At 35.9% G+C, this 20475-nt stretch overlaps 1 protein-coding gene across 4 annotated transcripts in view; it reads right to left on the minus strand.

Annotated features, from left to right (window-relative positions):
- Stxbp4 (syntaxin binding protein 4) overlaps positions 1–20475 on the minus strand; it is a 172406-nt gene that overhangs the window by 105021 nt on the left and 46910 nt on the right. For 2 of the 4 annotated variants that reach the window (XM_013519379.1, XM_013519381.1), the window contains 3 exons: positions 13198–13234; positions 5698–5765; positions 1879–1944 (listed from right to left, as the gene is read on the minus strand). In XM_013519379.1, coding sequence (XP_013374833.1) covers positions 1879–1944; positions 5698–5765; positions 13198–13234 — 171 coding nt within the window. Of the gene's footprint in view, positions 1–1878; positions 1945–5697; positions 5788–13197; positions 13235–20475 lie in introns of all 4 variants that reach the window. The other 2 variants (XM_013519380.1, XM_005394087.2) reach the window with 1 other exon arrangement.

A 20475-nucleotide genomic window follows, 5' to 3' on the forward strand; every position in this document is an offset into this window, starting at 1 on the left:
CTGTTTACAAACGCTAAGGGCTCATGAGTTACTGTTTTCCAATGGTTTATAATTTATCACTGTGGTGTTTAATTATTTTGACGCCTAAGTTCTTCCGTATTTGGCTGGTAAAGCCAGTGGTATCCTCCTGTCATTTTGAGGACTTCCTTATTTTCTGGCATACAAAGTTGCAGTCTTCTGGGTTTTTTTTCCAAAGAGCCTGGCCTCTTTTGAGGGTGGTATGTGGACGCTTAGGCTAGGTGCTCTTTTTCTTGGATCATTTTCCTAAATATTAGTGCCGTTCAGTTGTTAAGACCGAGCCCTTCAAGAAACCTGTGTTCCTTGATTACATTTTTTTGCTTTCCTGGGTGTACTGTTCAAAGTCTTTTCACTTGAACATATTCTTTCTTGGCCAGTTGGCAACTCCGTTTTCATATCTGATACGACTTCATTTTTTTCTATTTCTTCGCTAAATTTTATCAACTCTCATTGCATATTTTCCTGGTTTTTGAGTTCCACTTTTTTTCTTTTCAAATTTCTGACTTGAGATTTTTTTTTTTTTCTTAGCTTCAAATGCGTATTGAGGATATCTGAATTTGGAGTATTCCATTCTGATTTTCTTTAGCTTTGTGGGTTCTACTGTCCTGGAACATTTTCACCAGGAGGAAAGCTTTAATTCATATCATTTAATTTTTGCAATGATGACATAATTTTCTTTTTTTTTTTTTAATTTTGTAAAAAGAGTTCTTAGTTCAAGAGCACCCTCTTTTGTATAGTTGCTTTTATGGAACATACGGGGTACGTGGCATATACTGGTATGTCTTATTTCTCTGTCATTTCGCTAAGATCTTAGTTCCCCACCGCAGCCCCATTCCCTCTTCCCTAGTCTCCTTTCCCTCTACCCCGAGGCATACCATCTGTTCGCTAGCTACCTGATTCTTTCCCAGAAGCAATGATTCTCTGAGGCTACCACCTCTGGTTGCACACACTTTGCAGTCCTTCTTGTATCCAGTAGTCAGAACCACCATGTCCCAGCTGATGTTCAGTATTTTGGCTTGCCTTGACATACTTTCTCTATTTGATGCTGATTGCTTGCATTTTATCTACCTCCTCTATTTTTCTCTAATCTTTCTCAGAGTATTTTAAGCCTCACCATCCCTGCTTTCTGTACCCTAAGCTTCTGTGGCAGGCAAGCTGCAGGAGTCGGATTGGAAACATTTTTTACTCTATAGAACTTTGAAGGCTGGTGCTCTGTGTCACGTGGCCATACTAAAGTCAGGGTATGAACCTTATATGGTACTATTTGTTCTCTCTGTCGATTTTATGTTTTCTGGGAGGAAAGTGAGAAGGGAATTCAAAATCAAGCAATCATCACTGCTCTCTTAATTCTTTGCTCTTATTTATATTTTATTTGCTCTTTGTGCTTCTATTTCATCTGTTGTAACCTACACCAAATTCTCTGAAGAATATGCAAGGTGAGAATAAAATTGTACTTTTCTCATTGACAAGTAAATGGAAATTATACTCTGCCTTGGAGATTATATTTTGCCTGGGTTTTATCTTTTAAATAACGTAAGGTATGGCTAGTACACAAACGTAAAAAAGGAAAGGAAAGATAAAGTGGAAGAAAAAAGGAGTAGAAAAGCAATGACATTGGTCATTTTGGTCCATGGACAGGAAGTTCCAATTGGCATTTTAACATTTCTTTGAGCAATAGCAGCAGGACTTCAGTACAGGCACGGCTTTCAACAGTTTCTGAGATCCATACTCTTTTATACTATTTTCACATATGAACAAGTGCTAGAATACTATAAATCATACCTCATGATTACACCAAAGCTATACTTCATGTTCACAGACACACGTGAGGATGTACACATGCATGATCCATGCACTTACTTGTTTCACATTCTGGAGCTCTTCCGTCAGTTGTCTCCTTTGTTGCTCTGATTCCTGTAATTTTTTCTACAATCAAAAACCACTGAATTAATAACTTCTTAGGATGACACAAGCAGATGTGACTTTTAGTCCTTTGTTTCAAAGCTTATGTATTCCCCCATCATCAAATTGCTGGATTCTGAAAATGCAGGTCCCAATTCCTTTTCTGGCTTTACATGTATTATTTAAAAGCAATCAGTTACCTATGTTACAACTGTGATATACACATTTTCTATCACCTTAATTTTGTGAATCCCCCAAATCTAAGATTTCAAAAACGGCAGGATCAAAATGTGTAAATATTAACTAGATTTTGCAGAATATTTACCACTTTCAAAGGGCTTCTACAATAAAAAGCACCGCTGTTATGAGTTAAAAATAAGGCCTCTAACAATATGAAAGACAGCATATGAGACTGGGTTGATTACTGGTTTTCCACTTTGCTATCTTCTTGTTTCAAGATTATCCATAAAATGAAAGATAGAACCAGTATGACCAAAATAGGAAATAAAAGTAGATGAATATTACACATTCAAGTAAAATATTATCACCTTTGAATTTAAAATTAAGTGAAGTACATACCCTAAGATGCACAATTTTGTTAAATTTATCTTTTAATGAACACATTTTATTGAACAAATCAGAAATACTAGGAGTCATTTAAAAGCCATTTTACTATAAACTTGAGCAGAGGAAGTGCTTTGAACATTAAATTGAGCGGTGAAGATTCACAGCAATATTGCAAAGTGTATGAGGGGCAATCTGCTTTCTGGAATATTTCAGCTCATTCCTGTCTGAGAGGCGAAAGGAAGGTCTGTGAAGATGAATATAACACAGTGATCTAATGAATATGCCGCCGATCAGGAGCCAGGAGACTGCTGGCTCTTATACTCATGATGGGGAAGTCACCTTCACTCTGTGTGCTCTACATTTTGCATCTGTAAATGAAAAACACATCTATTTTCATTCACCTCTGCAGAGCAGTAGCAATGCGGATGTATAGAAAGGCTTTAAGTGACATATAGTCCACAGAGCTTCCAAAGATAATTTTTGTAAAATTAAAATTAGTCCCTGGCATAAAATTATCTTGGTTTCATACCTGTAACTCAAGTCAGATATGAAGAATGGTAATATCACAGGATAATGAAAAATGATGACAATCTATCTCTACACTCTTTGACCTTCATTTAATGACGTGTGTGTGTGTGTGTGTGTTTGTACAAGTAGAAAACCTGAAAATATAAATATTACCTGAAACAAAATATACATTGTTTGGCACACTATTATGTATAGCTTTAAAACATTGCTCTCAGTCAATAGATTTTGAGGTAGAAGTAGTTTAAAAGTGTAGAATTTGTGTTATCTGCCATTTCAGGTTTTGTCACCTTAAGATAGATCTACTCATATTCCATGAACTTTAAATGTGAACCTGACTGATTTCATGGTTCCTCAGGGAACCTCTGTTTAAATGTTACATGAATATGGCTTTATATTTTTAAATTAAAATTCTAATAATATTGGTATTAAATAAAAACCAAAATATCATCAAATTTAACAGAGATGAAATCAGTGGAAATGAAAGACCTGAGAACCTCTGAAAATTCTCATGAACCACAAGATTTAATAGTTCATATAATAATAAATCCTATAAAAATGCTATCTTTACCAAAGTAACCAACATTGGAGAAACTTTCTAACGGAAATGACTGCCAACTTATTTTTAAAACCAAATTTATATCTTCTATCTAAAGCCTTGTTACAGTAAAATGTGAAAAGATAGTGATTTCAAAGTTTATATATATATATATATAATATTTCTATAGTAGAATGCTCTTACATTTGAAAGGAATGTGAATTGGCAAAGCGTTTTTAAAGGGAATCTGGTACCATACAGAAAACTTTAGTGTCTATACCCTTTCATACAGCAATTCCACTGTCAGATTTATTTTCTGTAGTACTTTCACAATTTCCCCAAGATACTTCATCAAAGCTGTTGAAGGTCAAATTATTTTTAATAACAAAAAACTGGAAATAGACTAAATATCCATCAAGAGGAAACTGGCTAAATAAATGAGGCCAGAACTATTTGAAGTATGGGAGATTCATTCAAAAGAATATATAAATCTGTATATACTAACCTGGAAAGCTGCCCATGGTTTAATTCTAACAAAGGCAGCAAGTGGTAAAAGGGATGGATGTATGAGGCTATCTATGTAAACGTTAAAACATACATGTGTATGTACATGCATACATACACGCACACACACATTTGTTCTTTAGGTTCTTTTCTTTCTTCCCTCACTGCTTAAAATTTCATTTTTTAAGAGCAGTTTTATGTTCACAGCAAAATTGAGTATAGTCCCTGGCCCAACATATATACATTTATTTCTTAAAATAGAATCAGCGAGGTTCAGAAGTTCTCTGAAAGGATAAATAGGATATTTTTAAAGGAAGCTTCTTCTAGGGGTTGGAATTATAAAATCTAATATAGCAAGAAAATTTTATTTTTTTATTTTAAGAAATAAAAAAAGGGAAACATATTAACAAACAGACATCTATTTACAAAATAGCATAACAATACAAACAAAACAGAGTTACAGACAAAGGTGTAGAAAATTAACAATGGTTGTATTACTTATTGATATCTTCAAAGTGGTTTCTCAGCAAAACAAATAGAGACATACAAGATTGATCAAATAAGTAATCATTAACTGTTCCTTTCTGTAGAGCAATAGAAGACAGTAGTACAACTATGTTAGCTATCCTGTATATACATACTTACATAATTTCCCCTTCTTTCTCTTCTCTTTTCCCACACCCCAGTTGCCCTTTACTTTTGAGCATTTTCCTTTCATTTCACAATGTCTATAGAAAATTTTCTTTCTTTTTGGTGTAAAGAATTTATTTCAATAAAAGCAAAATAATTAACAAGCAAATTAACCCATTTAACAAAATAATTTAAAAATACATATTTCAATGGTAAATTAATGGTACCTAAAGTAATTATATTGCTTTTGGGGCTGGGGATTTAGCTCAGCGGCAAAGCGCCTGCCTGGCATGCGCAAGGTTGTGAGTTTGATTCCCGGTACCAGAGAAAAACCAAAAAAAAAAAAATTATATTGCTTTTTTTTAAGATTTGGCAAATATAATGGATTCTGTATGAATTAGGACCTAGCTTAAATTTAATATTCTACTAAAAACAGAATAAAGCTATATAAAGAGAATGAACATCCTACAGTATATTGAAAGGGCTGGAGATATAGCTCAGTGGCGCAAGCACCTGCCTGGCAAGTGTGAGGTCCTGAGTTTGATTTCCAGTATCAAAAAAAAAAATTGTAATCAGTATACTTGGAACCTGTATGTTTTGTGTTCTCTTAAATCACATGGCCTTAATTTTAAATGACATTAGTAAAACACGTTGTCCCTTAAAGCGTGGCCTTGCACATGGGAAAACATGCATTTCTCAGTGAACATGAGAAGATGCCAACTGTCACAGCTTGCTTTGTTGGCTGCTCATTGAATTCTGCTATTGCCACCAATATGAAAGGGGAAAACAGCTGTAAGAAGTAGCTCTCAAGTGGAGATTCTGAAGTAGAAATAAAAAGTGTATGGAGTAAACTAAAGGCCAATGAAAGAAAGAATATGATTGTACTTGATGTAAATATTCTTTCACTTTTTACCAAACTAAGCCTCAATAGTCCTGTTCAGAATCCAACAGAGGATTCTTTTCTTCTTTTTTCTTTTCCTAAAGAAATATAAAGAACCAAAACTGACAGTTACCTTAAGTATATTCACTTCTTCCAAGGCATCATCTCTTTCACATTTAAGTTTTTCCACTTCATCTGCTTCTAAAGAATCACAGGGAAGAAGCTGTCAACATTAAAATATAAGATAAAAGTTATGCATCAGATGCTCATTGTGACAGCATAAGAATCCTTTCTGATTATTCTCAGGCTTCTGTGTTTTAATAAGAAAATTTGGTTTCTTACTTTGCAGTTGATTCCATGAAAGAGAACAGTAAAATAATCTGGGGCATTTTTATTCATTGAGCTTAACCTTGCATGGGTGTTAATTATAATAGAACTCAGATGACTAAAAGATATATGTTAGTCTATTGTCACCTTTATGATTCTTATTTTAACAATGTAATTCTCCCTACAGGTCCATATTTCATGACTTTGTTTATAAAGTCAAATAGACTTTGAGAGTTATCAATATAAACCATTCTCAAAAACACATTTATTCTAAGAGCTAACAAAATGCTGTGTATTACCAATTAAGCTGCTTTATATGATCCCAGAAAAGCACATTTACTAATTTTGTATCGTTTTAACTAGTGAAGGTAACACAACAGCTACATGGACTGAAAATATCCCTGTACAGAAACTATGAATGGAAGATAATATTAATAATGCATTCACCAGTGAGTAATAACAAAATAGCAGAAACTACAATCTTTATTACATCTAGCATGATCTCTTTGACAGTCAATTGCAAGATTAAAAAAATAATCTAATCAGAGGTAAAAATCATAACTTAATGAAAGCCATTTTCTATGGAAGCTATAAAATAAAAATAAGTATAGAACTATAAAGAAATAAGGAGAGGAAGAGATTGTTAGGTGTTCATTTAAAGAAAGACCTTTTAACCAGGAGAGGCAAATACAGAGAAGGAGTAGGTAATCAAATTATTGATAATATTAATCATTTATTATAAATCCACTATGTTGCAATACATTGCTAAGGGCTGTATATATATCCAATAAAGCCTTAAAGCAATTTTAGAGAAAAGTAAAGGCCAGGCATGGTGGCACATGCATGTAATCCCATCACTCGGGAGGCTGAGGCAGGAAGAATGCTGTGAGTTTGAGGCCAGCCTAGTCTATAAAGTGAGTCCAAGGCCAGTCTGAATTACATAGCAAGATTCTGTCTCAAAAAGAAAAGAAGACCAGGGATACAGCTCAGTGGCATAAGTGCCTGCCTGGCAAGCACAAGGTCTTGAGTTCGATTCCTAGTACCAAAAAAAAAGAAAGAAAGAAAGAAAAGTGAACAAGTCTAAGATTCCATAGCCAATAAATGGCTATTTTTAAAAGTCTGACACTACAGTGTGTGAATTTCATTATCCAGTAAAAATCACAGGGGAATAGACATGCCAAATTCACATTTGCATTGTAAACCCAAGAATAACAGAAATAGTAGTTTGTTTGGTTTTTTTTCACCCTAAATGTAACTGATTCCTCCTACCCTGCCTCACTGACATTTGGATATCTATGGCCATCGTACATAATTGATATTATTTCATATCCTTCACCTATCTCTGACTCTATTTTCTCAAGAATATTCAATACATATCCTCATCAGAATCTATTCCTATACTGTTTTAGATTAGTTTTAAACACATTTTCAAATGTAACACTAGTTCCAAAGTGTGTTCCAAAGGATGTATACTAATATTATGTAAAAGTAAAATTGGGTGGCAGCAGTATAGAAAAAAGTAAACTTCTGTCCTACACAGCTTCCAGTAGTCCTAATATTCTAATGAGTACATGAATTTACCAAAAGTAGGTATAAATTAATAACCTGTCACATTTCATCAGTAATTTGACCATACTACAACTCCTGCACCTCCAATCCTGTGGCCTTTTATTTATTTTATTTATCTTATGTTTATATAACTAATGTCTGTCTTCCAGTACAATCTAGGAAGAAAACTACTCAAAATTTTTACAGGCCTGTTTCTTTCTCTAAGAAGTAAAATAAGAGGATTCAAAAATTTAAACAAAATTTTGGATAACAGAGCTATGACAATTTACTAAGAGAAATTTATGGGTTGAGATTTTAGAGATAGGACCAAGAACTTTGGAGTTTAACATCATGGAAGCAAATCACACATGAAAGATTCCATTTGGGGAGTCAAAACACTAGACTGAACTATCCCAGGACGAACCATGACTTAAAGTTTTATAATCATAGTGCTATTTTGAAATACCCAGCAAAAATCTATAGCCAGAGAACTGGTAATACGTACTACTTGTTTGAAAAGCCCCTTTATGCTCATTGATATTTTACAAAGTTCTATTCAAATACATTTCCACTAAGCAAGTAGCAAATGAAAAGAATTATTGCTACTGGAGAGATGCTTGTTCTCAAGTCTGTCTCCAACTACTGACCTCCAAGAGATGCTGAAGGTCACTGGACTGTGTTGACCAGGTCTGACCTTGCCTCTCCTTCACTGTGGCTTCACCATCATCCTTTTAGTTATTTCTAATTTATGACCATTCTGGATAGCTACTATTCCATCATCCACACTGCCTAACCTCAAGTCATCTTAAACAGAATGAAACAATAACCTTTCTTGCATTCTAATTTTATTGATAAGTCTTTCCATTAGGAAACTATTCAGTTCTACCCTTTCCTTATGGAACTAGGTGTGACTGCATCATTCTCTTCGCCTGAACATTTCTGTGTGTCCCTTTCTCTCCTTCCATTTCCCCGCTCACTCCTTTAAACTTTTCCTCCCAGCCCTACATTTCTAAAACGATTCCTTGCAATTTTATCAATAGAACTGCTGACAATGGAAACACCCCCACCCACTTTCTTAACCTCTTCATTACATATAATATTGCTCAAGTGTTTTTTGCGTTCCCTAAGTTATAATATCCTGTATCTCATTATCTGAACACACAGACTGTTCCCAGTGACTTGTTTTCATTTTTATTGCTTAATTGAAGGGGAGAGGGGATAGGAGGTTCCCTAAGGTTCATTCCTTGCCTGCTTTTTCTCTACCAACTGAGCAATATAGTTCACCATCATGCGTCCACTCTCATTCCCCTAATGTTCCCAAGTCCCTCTCCTGGTGTGTAGTTCTTTCTTTCCCATGTCCTTCAGTTATTTCTAAGTGTCAGCACCTTCAATTTACTCTTTCTCAAGCACAACCGATCTTCTTCTCCATTGGTTCTCACATCCCAAGCGTCAGCAACTCCTACCAACAAGAACCACATTCTACTTGGTTTTTTTGTTTTCAGTAAATATTGTAGGCCTCTCACTCATTTCCATTCTTTTTACCCGCACTGTAGTTTTTTACTATCCTACATTTAGATTCTCTCCATAGGCCCTAAACTGGACTACCTAATGTTATGGTTTGTGTCTGGATGTTCCCCCAAAGCCTCATGCAATTATGGGGCAGACTTCTAGAGTTTATGACTGATCCATGGTCCAATGCTGGGATTATGGGTGTGAGTGATACACCCGCCCTGGGGTGGGTAGTTTGCACACAATGTAAGGGAGGGATAGAAGCTTGCTCTTCCCTCTGCTGCTCCTCCATTTTGCTGTTGTTGCTTTTGTTGTTTTCTGCCACCATGAACTGCTGCCCTCTGCCATGTGTTACTCTGCCTTGGAGCCAGCCAAGTATGGACTGAAACCTCCACAAACAGTAAGCTAAACAAGCTTTTCCTTCTTTCATTTTGGGCATCAGGTATTTTGTCCCAGCAACAAGAGAAAAATAATCAAGACACCTACCACCAGCTTCATTCCTGGATAACTAACATATTCGATTACTTGTTCTAAAATATCACTTTAATCATGGCAGTAATCCCATTCATGGATTCTGACTACTGAATAAAATATAAACTTTTACATTTAATATTTACCTTTGAAGGCATAACTTGTTATCTTCATGTACCTAATTATCTTTGAGAAAAAGCAGATTCCTCTCATTTATAATCACATCCTTTTTTCTCTCTCTTGAGCAGACAGAACTCAATTCACCTTTTGACATTAATTCAGACACCATCTCTGTTATGAATCTAAGCTCCATTACTCTTACAGCCTTATCACACAGTGTATTTTGTGACATAATTATTTGTGTACATGACTTTTCCACACACTATATAGACCAAATTTTATCTATCTTATTAACATGTGTCACAGCACCTAACAGCATGCCACATCCATGTTGTTGCTCAATATATATCTGGTGTTCTACAGATGAGTCTTTCGGGAAGAAGCCACCAAGTGTTTACCACCATACACAGTGACAAACACCATCTATGCCATGACCCAGAGTAGATTAAACATCACCGGATCTCATCACATGCAATTCACCTTGATTTCTTCATTCTATTCTATCTCATTTGTTAAAATGGTGTTTACAATGTTCCAAGCTGATTTTAACAAGAGCCCAAATTGTGAAATGTCTACGTTAGGGAATTTGCAGCGTTCTTGCTGTGACTGGAAGATAACCCATTCGTGACACTTGCTTCATCGGACAAAATATCACATTCCGGTACGCTGTGGGCTGCTGTGGCCAAATTGGGCATACGGCTGAAAGTGGGCTCTGACCTTGCCTCTTCTGGGCATAGCCTTGTGCCAGCAGCAGGAGCAGCACTGTGGGGGCTTTTTAATATAGCAGTGATGATTAGAATCACAGCAAGATCTATGTATTTTGGTCCTAAATGGCATATTCTTCTAAATTGAAGAGCTTGCTGTCAAATAAACCAAAGTTGGACTGACTTATACTGACTTGGCAATTCCTACTTGAAAGATAGCATCTCAGGAAACTGTATGAGCCAGATAAAATAATGAGCAAAAGAAGCTAGTTACCAAAGATTACATACTCTGTAGTTTCATTTGTGATGAAGTCCAACAACAGGCAGAAGTAACCTGTGCTACTACAACTCTCAAAATAGTGGTTTCGACGTGAGGTGGGGGTGAAATGGCAGCCAACTGGGATGCTGGCACGGAAGAGACCTTTGTGTGGTGGGTGATTCCACCTCATATACAAAATAGAGATTCATCAAATTGTACACTTACAGTTTCTGTACTTACTGTGTGAACATTATATTCCAGCAAAAAGTTTTTAAAATAAATTAAGAAAAAGGCACGCTATCTTTATCAGCCAACAAAAGGAAAATATGTGAGAGAAAGACAGGCATCCCTAACAAAATGATCATACACTTGACTCTGCTGTTAGTGTAAGCAAGGCGGCGGAGGGGTGGCCATAGCGGAATTTCCCCACCTGCACAAACTGTCAGCATCCTCAACCACAGAGCAATCGATACATATCACAGGAGGCATTACATTGGTTTCTAACTTAAAAACAGTTGAAAACTATTCTAAAAATATTAAGTTTTTTCTTTACTTGTTGTTGATAACCCACTGATGAGCAGTGATTTTTATACTTTTCTCAAACTGGGTACATCATCCATTAGGTGACAGATTTGTGAGACCAAATTTTGAATGAAATAAAACAGTATTATTAAATAAGAATGCCCCATATGTAGAAAACGTAAGGGGTGCTTTCAGAGACTTCTGTTTTAGTTATAAATGTAAGTGTGGTTTAAAAAAATACTCTCATTATGATTCAAACAAACAGAATAAACACTTCCACAAAAATGGAAAAAAAAAAAATGCCACTACTTGACAATATTTTCTATGTGGTGACAACCAGAACACAACACATAAAATTCTATAAATTAGCGTGATAATGCACATTTTGATCTGAAGCCACAACAGGAAATGACTGGCAATTACCATCAGTACGGCGTTTTTGCTATCAAAGTATCACCCACTGAATACATTCTTATCTGCCCTAAAATCATGTTGCTAAGAAGGAAGTAAATTACTAATTCAGAGCATGAGTGTCTCTTTGCAGCTGCTAAAAAAGCTCTGCATGCTCATACAACTCCCCTCTTCGCAGGCATGTTGAAAGCCACTTTTGTGGGCACGGCAGCTTTGAGAACTATTTGGCAGGAAAAAACAATGCTCTGGCATTGACATTAGGTGGGTAATTCAGGTACCCAACATTTGAATCAGCAGAGAGAAAACTGCATCTGCACTTTAGTTCTGCTCTGCAAAAAGTGACAGAACAAGTTTTCAAAAAATCAGTGCCTTAATAGTGGGAAAACTGGGTGATCTCCTGAAAGTTACAGAACAGCTAGGTTTTTGGGTGGTTGCAATGGGCAACATATTCAGCAATAAAGGGAAATGCTTATAAAAATTGTTTGAAACATTAAAAAGGGGGGTTAATAAATGATTTTTTAATGAAGTGAGATTTATATTGACCAACAAATCAATCATATATTCTGTATTTCTGAAACTATCTAATTAATAATAAAAAGTAATCAAACTTTCTGTTGACAAAGGATATTACTTAAAAACAGCAGTGCTATGGTTTGGATGTAGTTAACCCTCAGGGAAACTCAGTCCCTGGAGTGCCAATGTTGAGGTGGTGGATGTTTAAGAGGTGGGAGCCAGTGGTACATCACTGATCTCAGGCTTCCTGATTCTAGATATGTACTCTCCCTCCCACATGCGCTCTGCCCTTTGGAAACAATCTGCACTAAGGTACTCATCATGGGTGGAATTAATGCCACTCACTCCCTAAGCAACTGTAGATATTAGCTGCAGTACTATGATCTAAATAACTTTTTTTCTTTACAAAGTTAGCCTTCCTTGGGTATTTTGTTATAGTAACAGAAAACACACTAATACAAGCAGAATTCTAAATGTAATAATGAGGTAAAAGTGCAATTTTGATTCCTAAATTTGAACTAGAAGAAAAAATTATTTGAAATACATAACACCTTACTCTCTTGCTTCAGTTTAAGGGCTATGCAGCATTTAAGGTCCTTGACTCACTATATTACTCATTTAAAAGGACATTTTTTACAAAACCAAAAATAGAAGTAAACAAATATAAGCTTAGGACAATATGAGCAATTCAAAAAGGGTGTCAGAACAAAAAATACTGAAGACTTTCTGGAAAATAAAGCAACAGTTGCCACATATGAGGTGAATACATGGAAACCTATTGCATTTTTATAAAAAAAGTGAACCTTAAATTTTGAAAAGACACTACTTATAATGGCAACAAAGATGTAAGATAACTGATCAGTTAAGCCTATAAGAGATCAATAAAATCTATTTTTAGAAAAAATACATAAAATACATTAAATGACATCTAAGAAGGTATCGAAGAGATGGTCACAGATAGGAAGATTTAAATTTATAGAGCTGTTCATTTTTCCCAGGACAGTGTATAAATTCAATAATGGAAGATCTTTGGTGGAATTCATACGAACAAGATAAGAGGAAAGATTACATAAAACAATGTTTTAAAAGAACAACAGGAACATGGGAAGCTAGAGAAATGTTAGCCGAAGGAGAAATAAACTCTGTGATAGTTAACTGTTGGGTCAACCTGAGAAAGAAACTCCCCACTGATTGGATTAGCACAACTCTGAGTGTGACTGAATGGGTTTACTGAAGACCAAAGACTCACCCTGGGTGTGAATGGTAGCAATCAATAGGCTTGAGGCCTGGAAGGAACAAAAGGGAAAGCAAAAGGATGGAAATTTCTTTCTGTCTGCCACACCATGAACTGTTTCTCCTCTGCCATACCCCTGCTATGTCACTCTGCCTTGGAGCCCGCTGACTATGGACTAAAATCTGTACAAACCGTAGGTCAAAAGAGACCTGTTCTCTTTTAATTTATGAGTGTTGAGTATTTTGTTCCAGCAATGATCTGTCCTTTATACAACATGGTGACCAGTTAGAGACAATGTATTCTATGCTGCAAATGGCCAAAGTAGATTTTAAGGGTTCTAATAAAAAATAAGTATGTGAGGTAATGGGTTTGTTAATTAGCTTGATTAAATCACTTCATAATGTATATATATTCTAAAACATCATGGGGCAATGATAAATATATATTTTTTGGTTTGTCAATTAAAAAGGCATAAATATATAAATAAAAGGAACAAGGTAAACAAACTTTTTCAAATAATAAGATTTGCAAAGCCAAAAATAACCCACCAGAAGAGTCCACAGAAATGTCTATGCAAATATGGAAGTTTTATAAATAATAGAACAGGATGCCACATAATCCATCACATTAAAATATGAATCTATATTTTAGGAATTATCTTTAAAGACAATCTATCAAAATTTACATATTTCCACTGCTTGACTGTATACCAATAATACACAGAACTGTAATTTGATCCAGAAGAAAATTTTAATATGGAAAGACTTATGAAGATAGGGAATAAAAATTTTTATTCACTTAAATTTTTGCAGTGAGGAGCCCCAGGGAGCTTCAGGAGCCATGTCCCATACCCCCACCATTATAGGGGCCACGCTGAGCCCAGGGAGCTTTGGGAGCCTCAGTGAGCTGTGCCCTGCCCCCCAATACCATCATGGGAGTGACACTAAGACCCAGGACCTTTGGTGAGCTTCCTGGAAGGGGAGAGACTGCATTCCACCATCTGCTACCATTGCAGGAATGATGAGAACTTCCGTGAGCTGCCCAGGAGGGGAGAGACTGCACTCCACTTCACCCCCACCATTGGGGGAGTGACACTGAGTCCCTGAGAACCTCAGGAGCTTTGGCGAGCTGCACGCGAGGGGGAAGACTCCACACACTGCCTTGCCTCAATGTCATGGAACTAATGTTAAGCCCTGAGAACTTTTCTGAGCTGCCTGGGAGGTGAGAGACTCTGCTCTCCGTCCCACCCCTACTGTCATGGGAGAGATGCTGAGACCCTGGGAAACTCGGCAGCTTCAGTGAGCTGCCTGTGAAGGGAGGGACACTGCACCCCACACCTCAACCCTCATGGGAGGAATGCTGAGCACCAGGAAAGCTCAGGATCTTCAAAAATGAAAAAAATAAAAGAGCAAAATGCAATCTCAGATCTCCACCTCACCCAGAACAAGTCCAGGAGACATCAACATAGAAAAGCTTAGAAGTCACATACCTGTAATTTCTGAAATGACAGCAACTGAAGCAAAGAAACAACTCCATCAGGCCATAGAATAAGACAGATTAGAAATAATCTCTCAGGTAAAAGAAAGAAATGTCAATAAAAATGAAAGAATTGCTCAGAACATATAAAGAAGACATACATTAAAAAAAATAGAGGAGCATAGAAAAATGATGGGAACCATGAATGAACAATACAGGAAAGAATTAGAATGCATGAAACAGATTCAAAGAGATATCCAGAAAATTAAAAATTCCACTAAAAGCTGGCAAAACTGCTTGAATGAAACAGAAGATAGATTTTCAAACCTTGAAGACAGCATTGCAGCTAATGATCACGAAAGGAAAGACATCATAAAAATAACAAAAACTCAGAAATAACAATTCAACAGCTGCAAGATTATGAAAAGAAAAACCATATAGGACTGATAGGTGTCAACGAAACAGCAAGAGTAAACACGGATGACATAAAAAGAATTTTTATAGAATATTTGCATAAGTAGTAGCAGAAAATTTCCCAAGCTTGGGAGAAAAATCTGACATACAAATTTGTGAGGCATATAGAACTCCACTTAGCCATAACCAAAATAAATCTACACCTAGACATATAATAATCAAGGTCTCAGAAAATCACTGAAAGAACAGAATATTAAAAGCTGTTAAAAGAAACAAATCACCTATAAAGGGAAGTTCATCAGAATCATGGCATATTTCTCAACATAAACCACAAAGTCAAGAAGAGCTTAGAGGAAGAAACAGGAGTGTGGTGTGAACATGGGGAAACAAAAGAAAGCAAGAAACTAAGCAACCATGAAAAGAATGCTTAGTCTCAGAGATGAGAGACTCAAAGAAAAGGATAGATCAAAACCTAAAAAGAAAGAAAAGAAAGATTCCAGTGCTCTAAAGGAGAGAGAAGTCCCCCAAAATCCTTCCTGTTTATTCTTCCAATATAATACACAACTGGGGTCCACTTTATCATATCCTTTATCAACTTTTCCATCAAAGCCAAACTGTACCTAGTACAGTCGATGACAGAATGTCTGTATGCCAAGTGGTCTTGCTATATAGCCTAGGCTGGCCTCAAACTCACATAAATCCTCCTGCCCCAGCCTCCCAAGTGCTAGGATTATAGGCATGCACCACCATGCTTGAGTTCTCTCATTTTTTATTGTTCATATATCTATGATGGTAACGTGTGATGAGTGATCTTTGATGTTACTGCTATAATTGTTTTGGGGAACCATGAGCTGTCCCCATATAAGATAGTAGACTTAATAAATACTGTTGTGTTCTGATTGTTAAAAAAAAAAAAAAAAAAAAGAGCTTGGAGGGAAGATTTTAGGTGCTCAAAAAAAAAAACAAACTTCCTGCCCAGATTGATGTACCCTGCAAAACTAGAATTCAGGATTAATGGAGAAATGAAATATTTCCATGACAAAGAAAAACAAGAAATTCATGACCACCAAACCAACCATACAAACAGTACTGAAAGATACTCCACAAAGAGATATGACCACAATTTCAAGAACAACAGGAGAAAGGAATGACCAAGCAGAGGATTAAACAGAGGAGAAAAGTAGGGAACCAACAGCAGGAAAATAACATGATAAAGATAAGCCAATAGATGTCAGTTCTAACCATTAAATGTAAATGGCCTCAGGGGCTGGGGATTTAGCTCAGCGGCACAGCGCCTGTCTGGCAAGTGCAAGGTCCTGAGTTCGATTCCTGGTACCAGGAAGAAAAAAAAATGTAAATGGCCTCAATTCACCAAACAAAAGAAGCAGACTGGCAGAGTGGATCAAGAAACAAAATCCAACAATGCTGTATGCTTTATAAAAGAAACACATTTGGGGACAGGGATATAGCTCAGTGGTGCAAGCGCCTGCCTGGCAAGTGTGAGGTCATGAGTTCAATTCCTGGTACCAAAAAAAAGAAACACCTCAAAAGGAAATTCATACACTGAAAAAAAAAAAGGATGGAAAATGATACTCCATGTGACAGGAACCCAGAAAAAAGCAGCGGTAGTTATTCTGTTTGCAGACAATAAGAACTTCAACCAAGAATAATCAAAAGAGATAACAAAGGTCACTATATACTTGTTAGGTGAAAACTACAAAAGGGAAGAGATAATAATCATAAACATCTACGCACCAAATACAGGAGCACCTAACTGTATAAGACAAATTTTAACAGAAGTGAAAAATCAAACAAGCAGTAATACAATCGTAACAGGGGACTTTAACACCCCATTGTCACAAAGTGAAAAATCAACTAGACAAAAAATCAGCAAAGAAATAACAGAACTAAATCAAACTTGTGAGCAAATGGGCTTAATAGACCTTAGGGTGTTCCACTCAACAATATCAGAATACACATTCTTGTCAGAAGCATATGGGATGTTGTCTAAAATAGAACATATAGTGGTCCACAGAACATGCTTAAATAAATGTGGAGGAAATGAAATTCTCCCATACATACTACATCATTGTGCAATGAAATTGGAAATTAATGACAAAAGAAGTCATAAAAACTGCATAAACACATGGAAATTAAATAACACCCTCTTGAACAACCAATGAGTCATAGATGAAATTAAAGAAAAAATGAAACAATATTTACAATCAAACAAAAATACAGATATAACTTATTGGAACCTGTTGGATGCAATGAAAGCAGTTCTCAGAGGGAAATTTATAGCGGTGAATTTCCATCTCAGGAAAACAGAATGAGCACAAATAAACAACCTAATGCTGCACCTCAAGCTTGTAGGAAAAGAAGAGTAAGGCAAGCCCAAAGCCCAGAGAAGGCAGGAAATTATAAAGATCAGAGCAGAAATTAACACAATGGAGACTAAGAAAACAATAAAAGAATTAACGATTAAAGAGTTGGTTCTTTCAAAGAATAAATAAAACTGATAAACTCCTAGCCAACTTAATCAAAAAAAAAGAAAAGAAAAACATTCAAATTCATGCAATATGGAATGAAGGATTAAATCACTACAAATCCTGTAGAAATTCAGAAGATCAACAATACCTACTTTGAAAATCTTTAGTCTCATAGGATGGAAAACACAGAGGGAATGGACAGATTTCTAGATACATATGAATTACCAAAGCTGAATCAAAAAGGTATAAAAATCCTGAATACCTCAATATCAGCCAACAAAATTGAAAATATAATAAAAAATTTACCAACAAAGAATAGCTCAGGTCAGATGGATTCACAGCTGAATTCCACAAAAAATTTAGAGAAGATTTAATGCCAATTCTACTCAAACTTTTTTTTTTTTTAAGAGTAAAAGAAGGATAACATAATAATAGGGGGGGCTTACCAAATTACAGACAAAGTGGTAGGAAATTATCAATGGTTATTGTTTTACATATTGTTATCTACAAGATAGTTTCTCAGGAAAACAAATAGACAAATGATAGTGAGTTACAGACAAAAGAGGTAGGAGATTATCAATAGTTGTTGTACTATACTTAGGTATCTTCAAAGTGGCTTCTAAAGAATATAAATAGAACTATACATGAGTGACCTACTGAATAATCATTCAATAATTCTCAATGGTTGTTCTACTCCAACTTTTTAATGAAATTGAAAGGGAAGGCATTCTCCCTAACTCATTCCTGAAGGCAAGTGTTACACTGATACCAAAACCAGAGAAAGGCCCAACCAAAAAAGAGAACTACAGGCCAATCTCCCTAATGAATATAGATGCAAAAATTCTCAACAAAATACTAGCAAACAGAATGCAGAAAATCATCAAGAAGATTATACATCATGACCAACTGGGATTCATCCCAGGAATGCAGGGATGGTTCAGTATATGCCAATCAATTAAAATAATACATCATATCAATAGAATCAAAGACAAAAATCACATGATCATCTCAACAGATGCACAAAAAGCTTCTGATAAGGTCCAACACTCATTCATGATAAAACCCCTACAGAGCCAGGCATGGTGGTGCACACTTGCAGTTCCAGCACTTGGGAGGCTGAAGCAGGATGACTGTTGAGAGTTCAAGACCAGCCTGGGCTACTAAGTGAGTTCAAGGTCAGCCTGAACTGCATAGTGAGACCCTGTCTCAAAAAGACAAAAAAAACAAAAACAAAAAACCAAAAAAACCTACAGAAAATCAGAATACATAGTCTTTACTTCACTCCAATAAAAGCAATCTATGAGAAACCAACAGCCAACATTATAGTAAATGGACAAAATCTGAAAGCTTTCACTTTAAATCAGGAAGAAGACAAGGATGTCCACTGTCAACACTTCTATTCAATATAGTGCCGGAAACATTACCCAGAGCAATTAGACAAGAGAGAAAAATAAATGGAATAAGGATAAGAAGGAAAAAGTGAAATTATCATTATTCACAGATAACATGGTAGTCTACATAGAAGACTCCAAAAACTCCACCAAAAGACTGTAGATTTAATAACCAAATTCAGTAGCATAGTTGGATATAAAGTCAACACTCAAAAATGAATAGCATTCCTGTACACAAACAACAAACACACTGAGAGAGAAATTAGGGAAACCACACCTTTCACAATAGCATCCAAGAAAATGAAATACTTAGGAATCAATCTAACAAAGGAAGTAAAAGATCTATACAGTGAAAATTTCAGTACTCTGAAAAAAGAAATTGAAGAGGATTTCAGAAAATGAAAAGATATTCCTTGCTCATGGATAGGTTGAACCAACATTGTGGAAACTGCCATACTACCAAAATTGTTGTCGAGATTCAGTGCAATCCCAATTACAATACCTCACAGATCTAGAGAAAACATTCCTAAAATTCATCTGGAACCAGAAAAGACCCAGAAAAGCAAAAGCAATCCTGGGCAACAAAGCAAAGGCAGGAGACATAACAATCCCTGACTTGAAATTATACTACAAAGCTGCTGTGATAGAATATGCATGGCACTGGAAAAAAAACAGACCTGGAGATTGATGGAACAGATTAGAAGATGCAGACACAACTACAAACACACTCAGCCACCTTATCATTGACAAAGGGGCCAAACATGTTCACTGGAAGGAAAATGATTCTTCCTTTAATAAATTGTGCTGGGGGGTGGGGATGTAGCCCAGCAGTGTAAGTGCTTGCCTGACAAGCCTGAGGTCATGAGTTCAATTCCTGGTACCAAAAATAAATAAATAAATAAATAAATAAATAAATAAATAAATAAATTGTGCTGGAAAAACTGGCTTTCCACATGCCAAAAACTAGACCCATGTCTATCACCATGCATTAAAGTAAAAAAGGATCAAAGCTCTCAATATTAAAACAGTACCACTAAATCTACTGGAAGAGAAAGTAGATTAAAATCTTGAAGACATAGGGGTAGGCAGAGAGCTCATGAACAAAAACCAAACTGCATGGGAAATACTTCAAAGGATCAACAACTGAGATCTCATCTTATTGAAAAGTTTTTGCACATCAAAAGAAATCACAAACAGGGTAAAAAGAAAACCCATGAATTGGGAAAATATTTTAGCCAACTGTCTCTCAGACAAAGGACTTCTATCTAGAACATATAAAGAATTTTTTAAAAAAATCAGGCCCCCAAAATTCAAAGTCCCAATCCAAAAATGGTCATCTGAGATGAACACATACTTCTCAGATTTAAAAAAAATACAAATGGCAAATCAACATATGCAAAAATGTTCAACATCATTGGTCATTTGAGAAGTTCAAATTAAAACAATACTGAGATTCCATCTCACCCCAGAAAGAATGGCTATCATCCAGAAATCAACCAATAACAAATGCTGGAGGGGCTATG

Source organism: Chinchilla lanigera, unplaced genomic scaffold (assembly GCF_000276665.1).
Source record: "Chinchilla lanigera isolate Chin_1 unplaced genomic scaffold, ChiLan1.0 scaffold00050, whole genome shotgun sequence".
Taxonomy (NCBI): domain Eukaryota; kingdom Metazoa; phylum Chordata; class Mammalia; order Rodentia; family Chinchillidae; genus Chinchilla; species Chinchilla lanigera.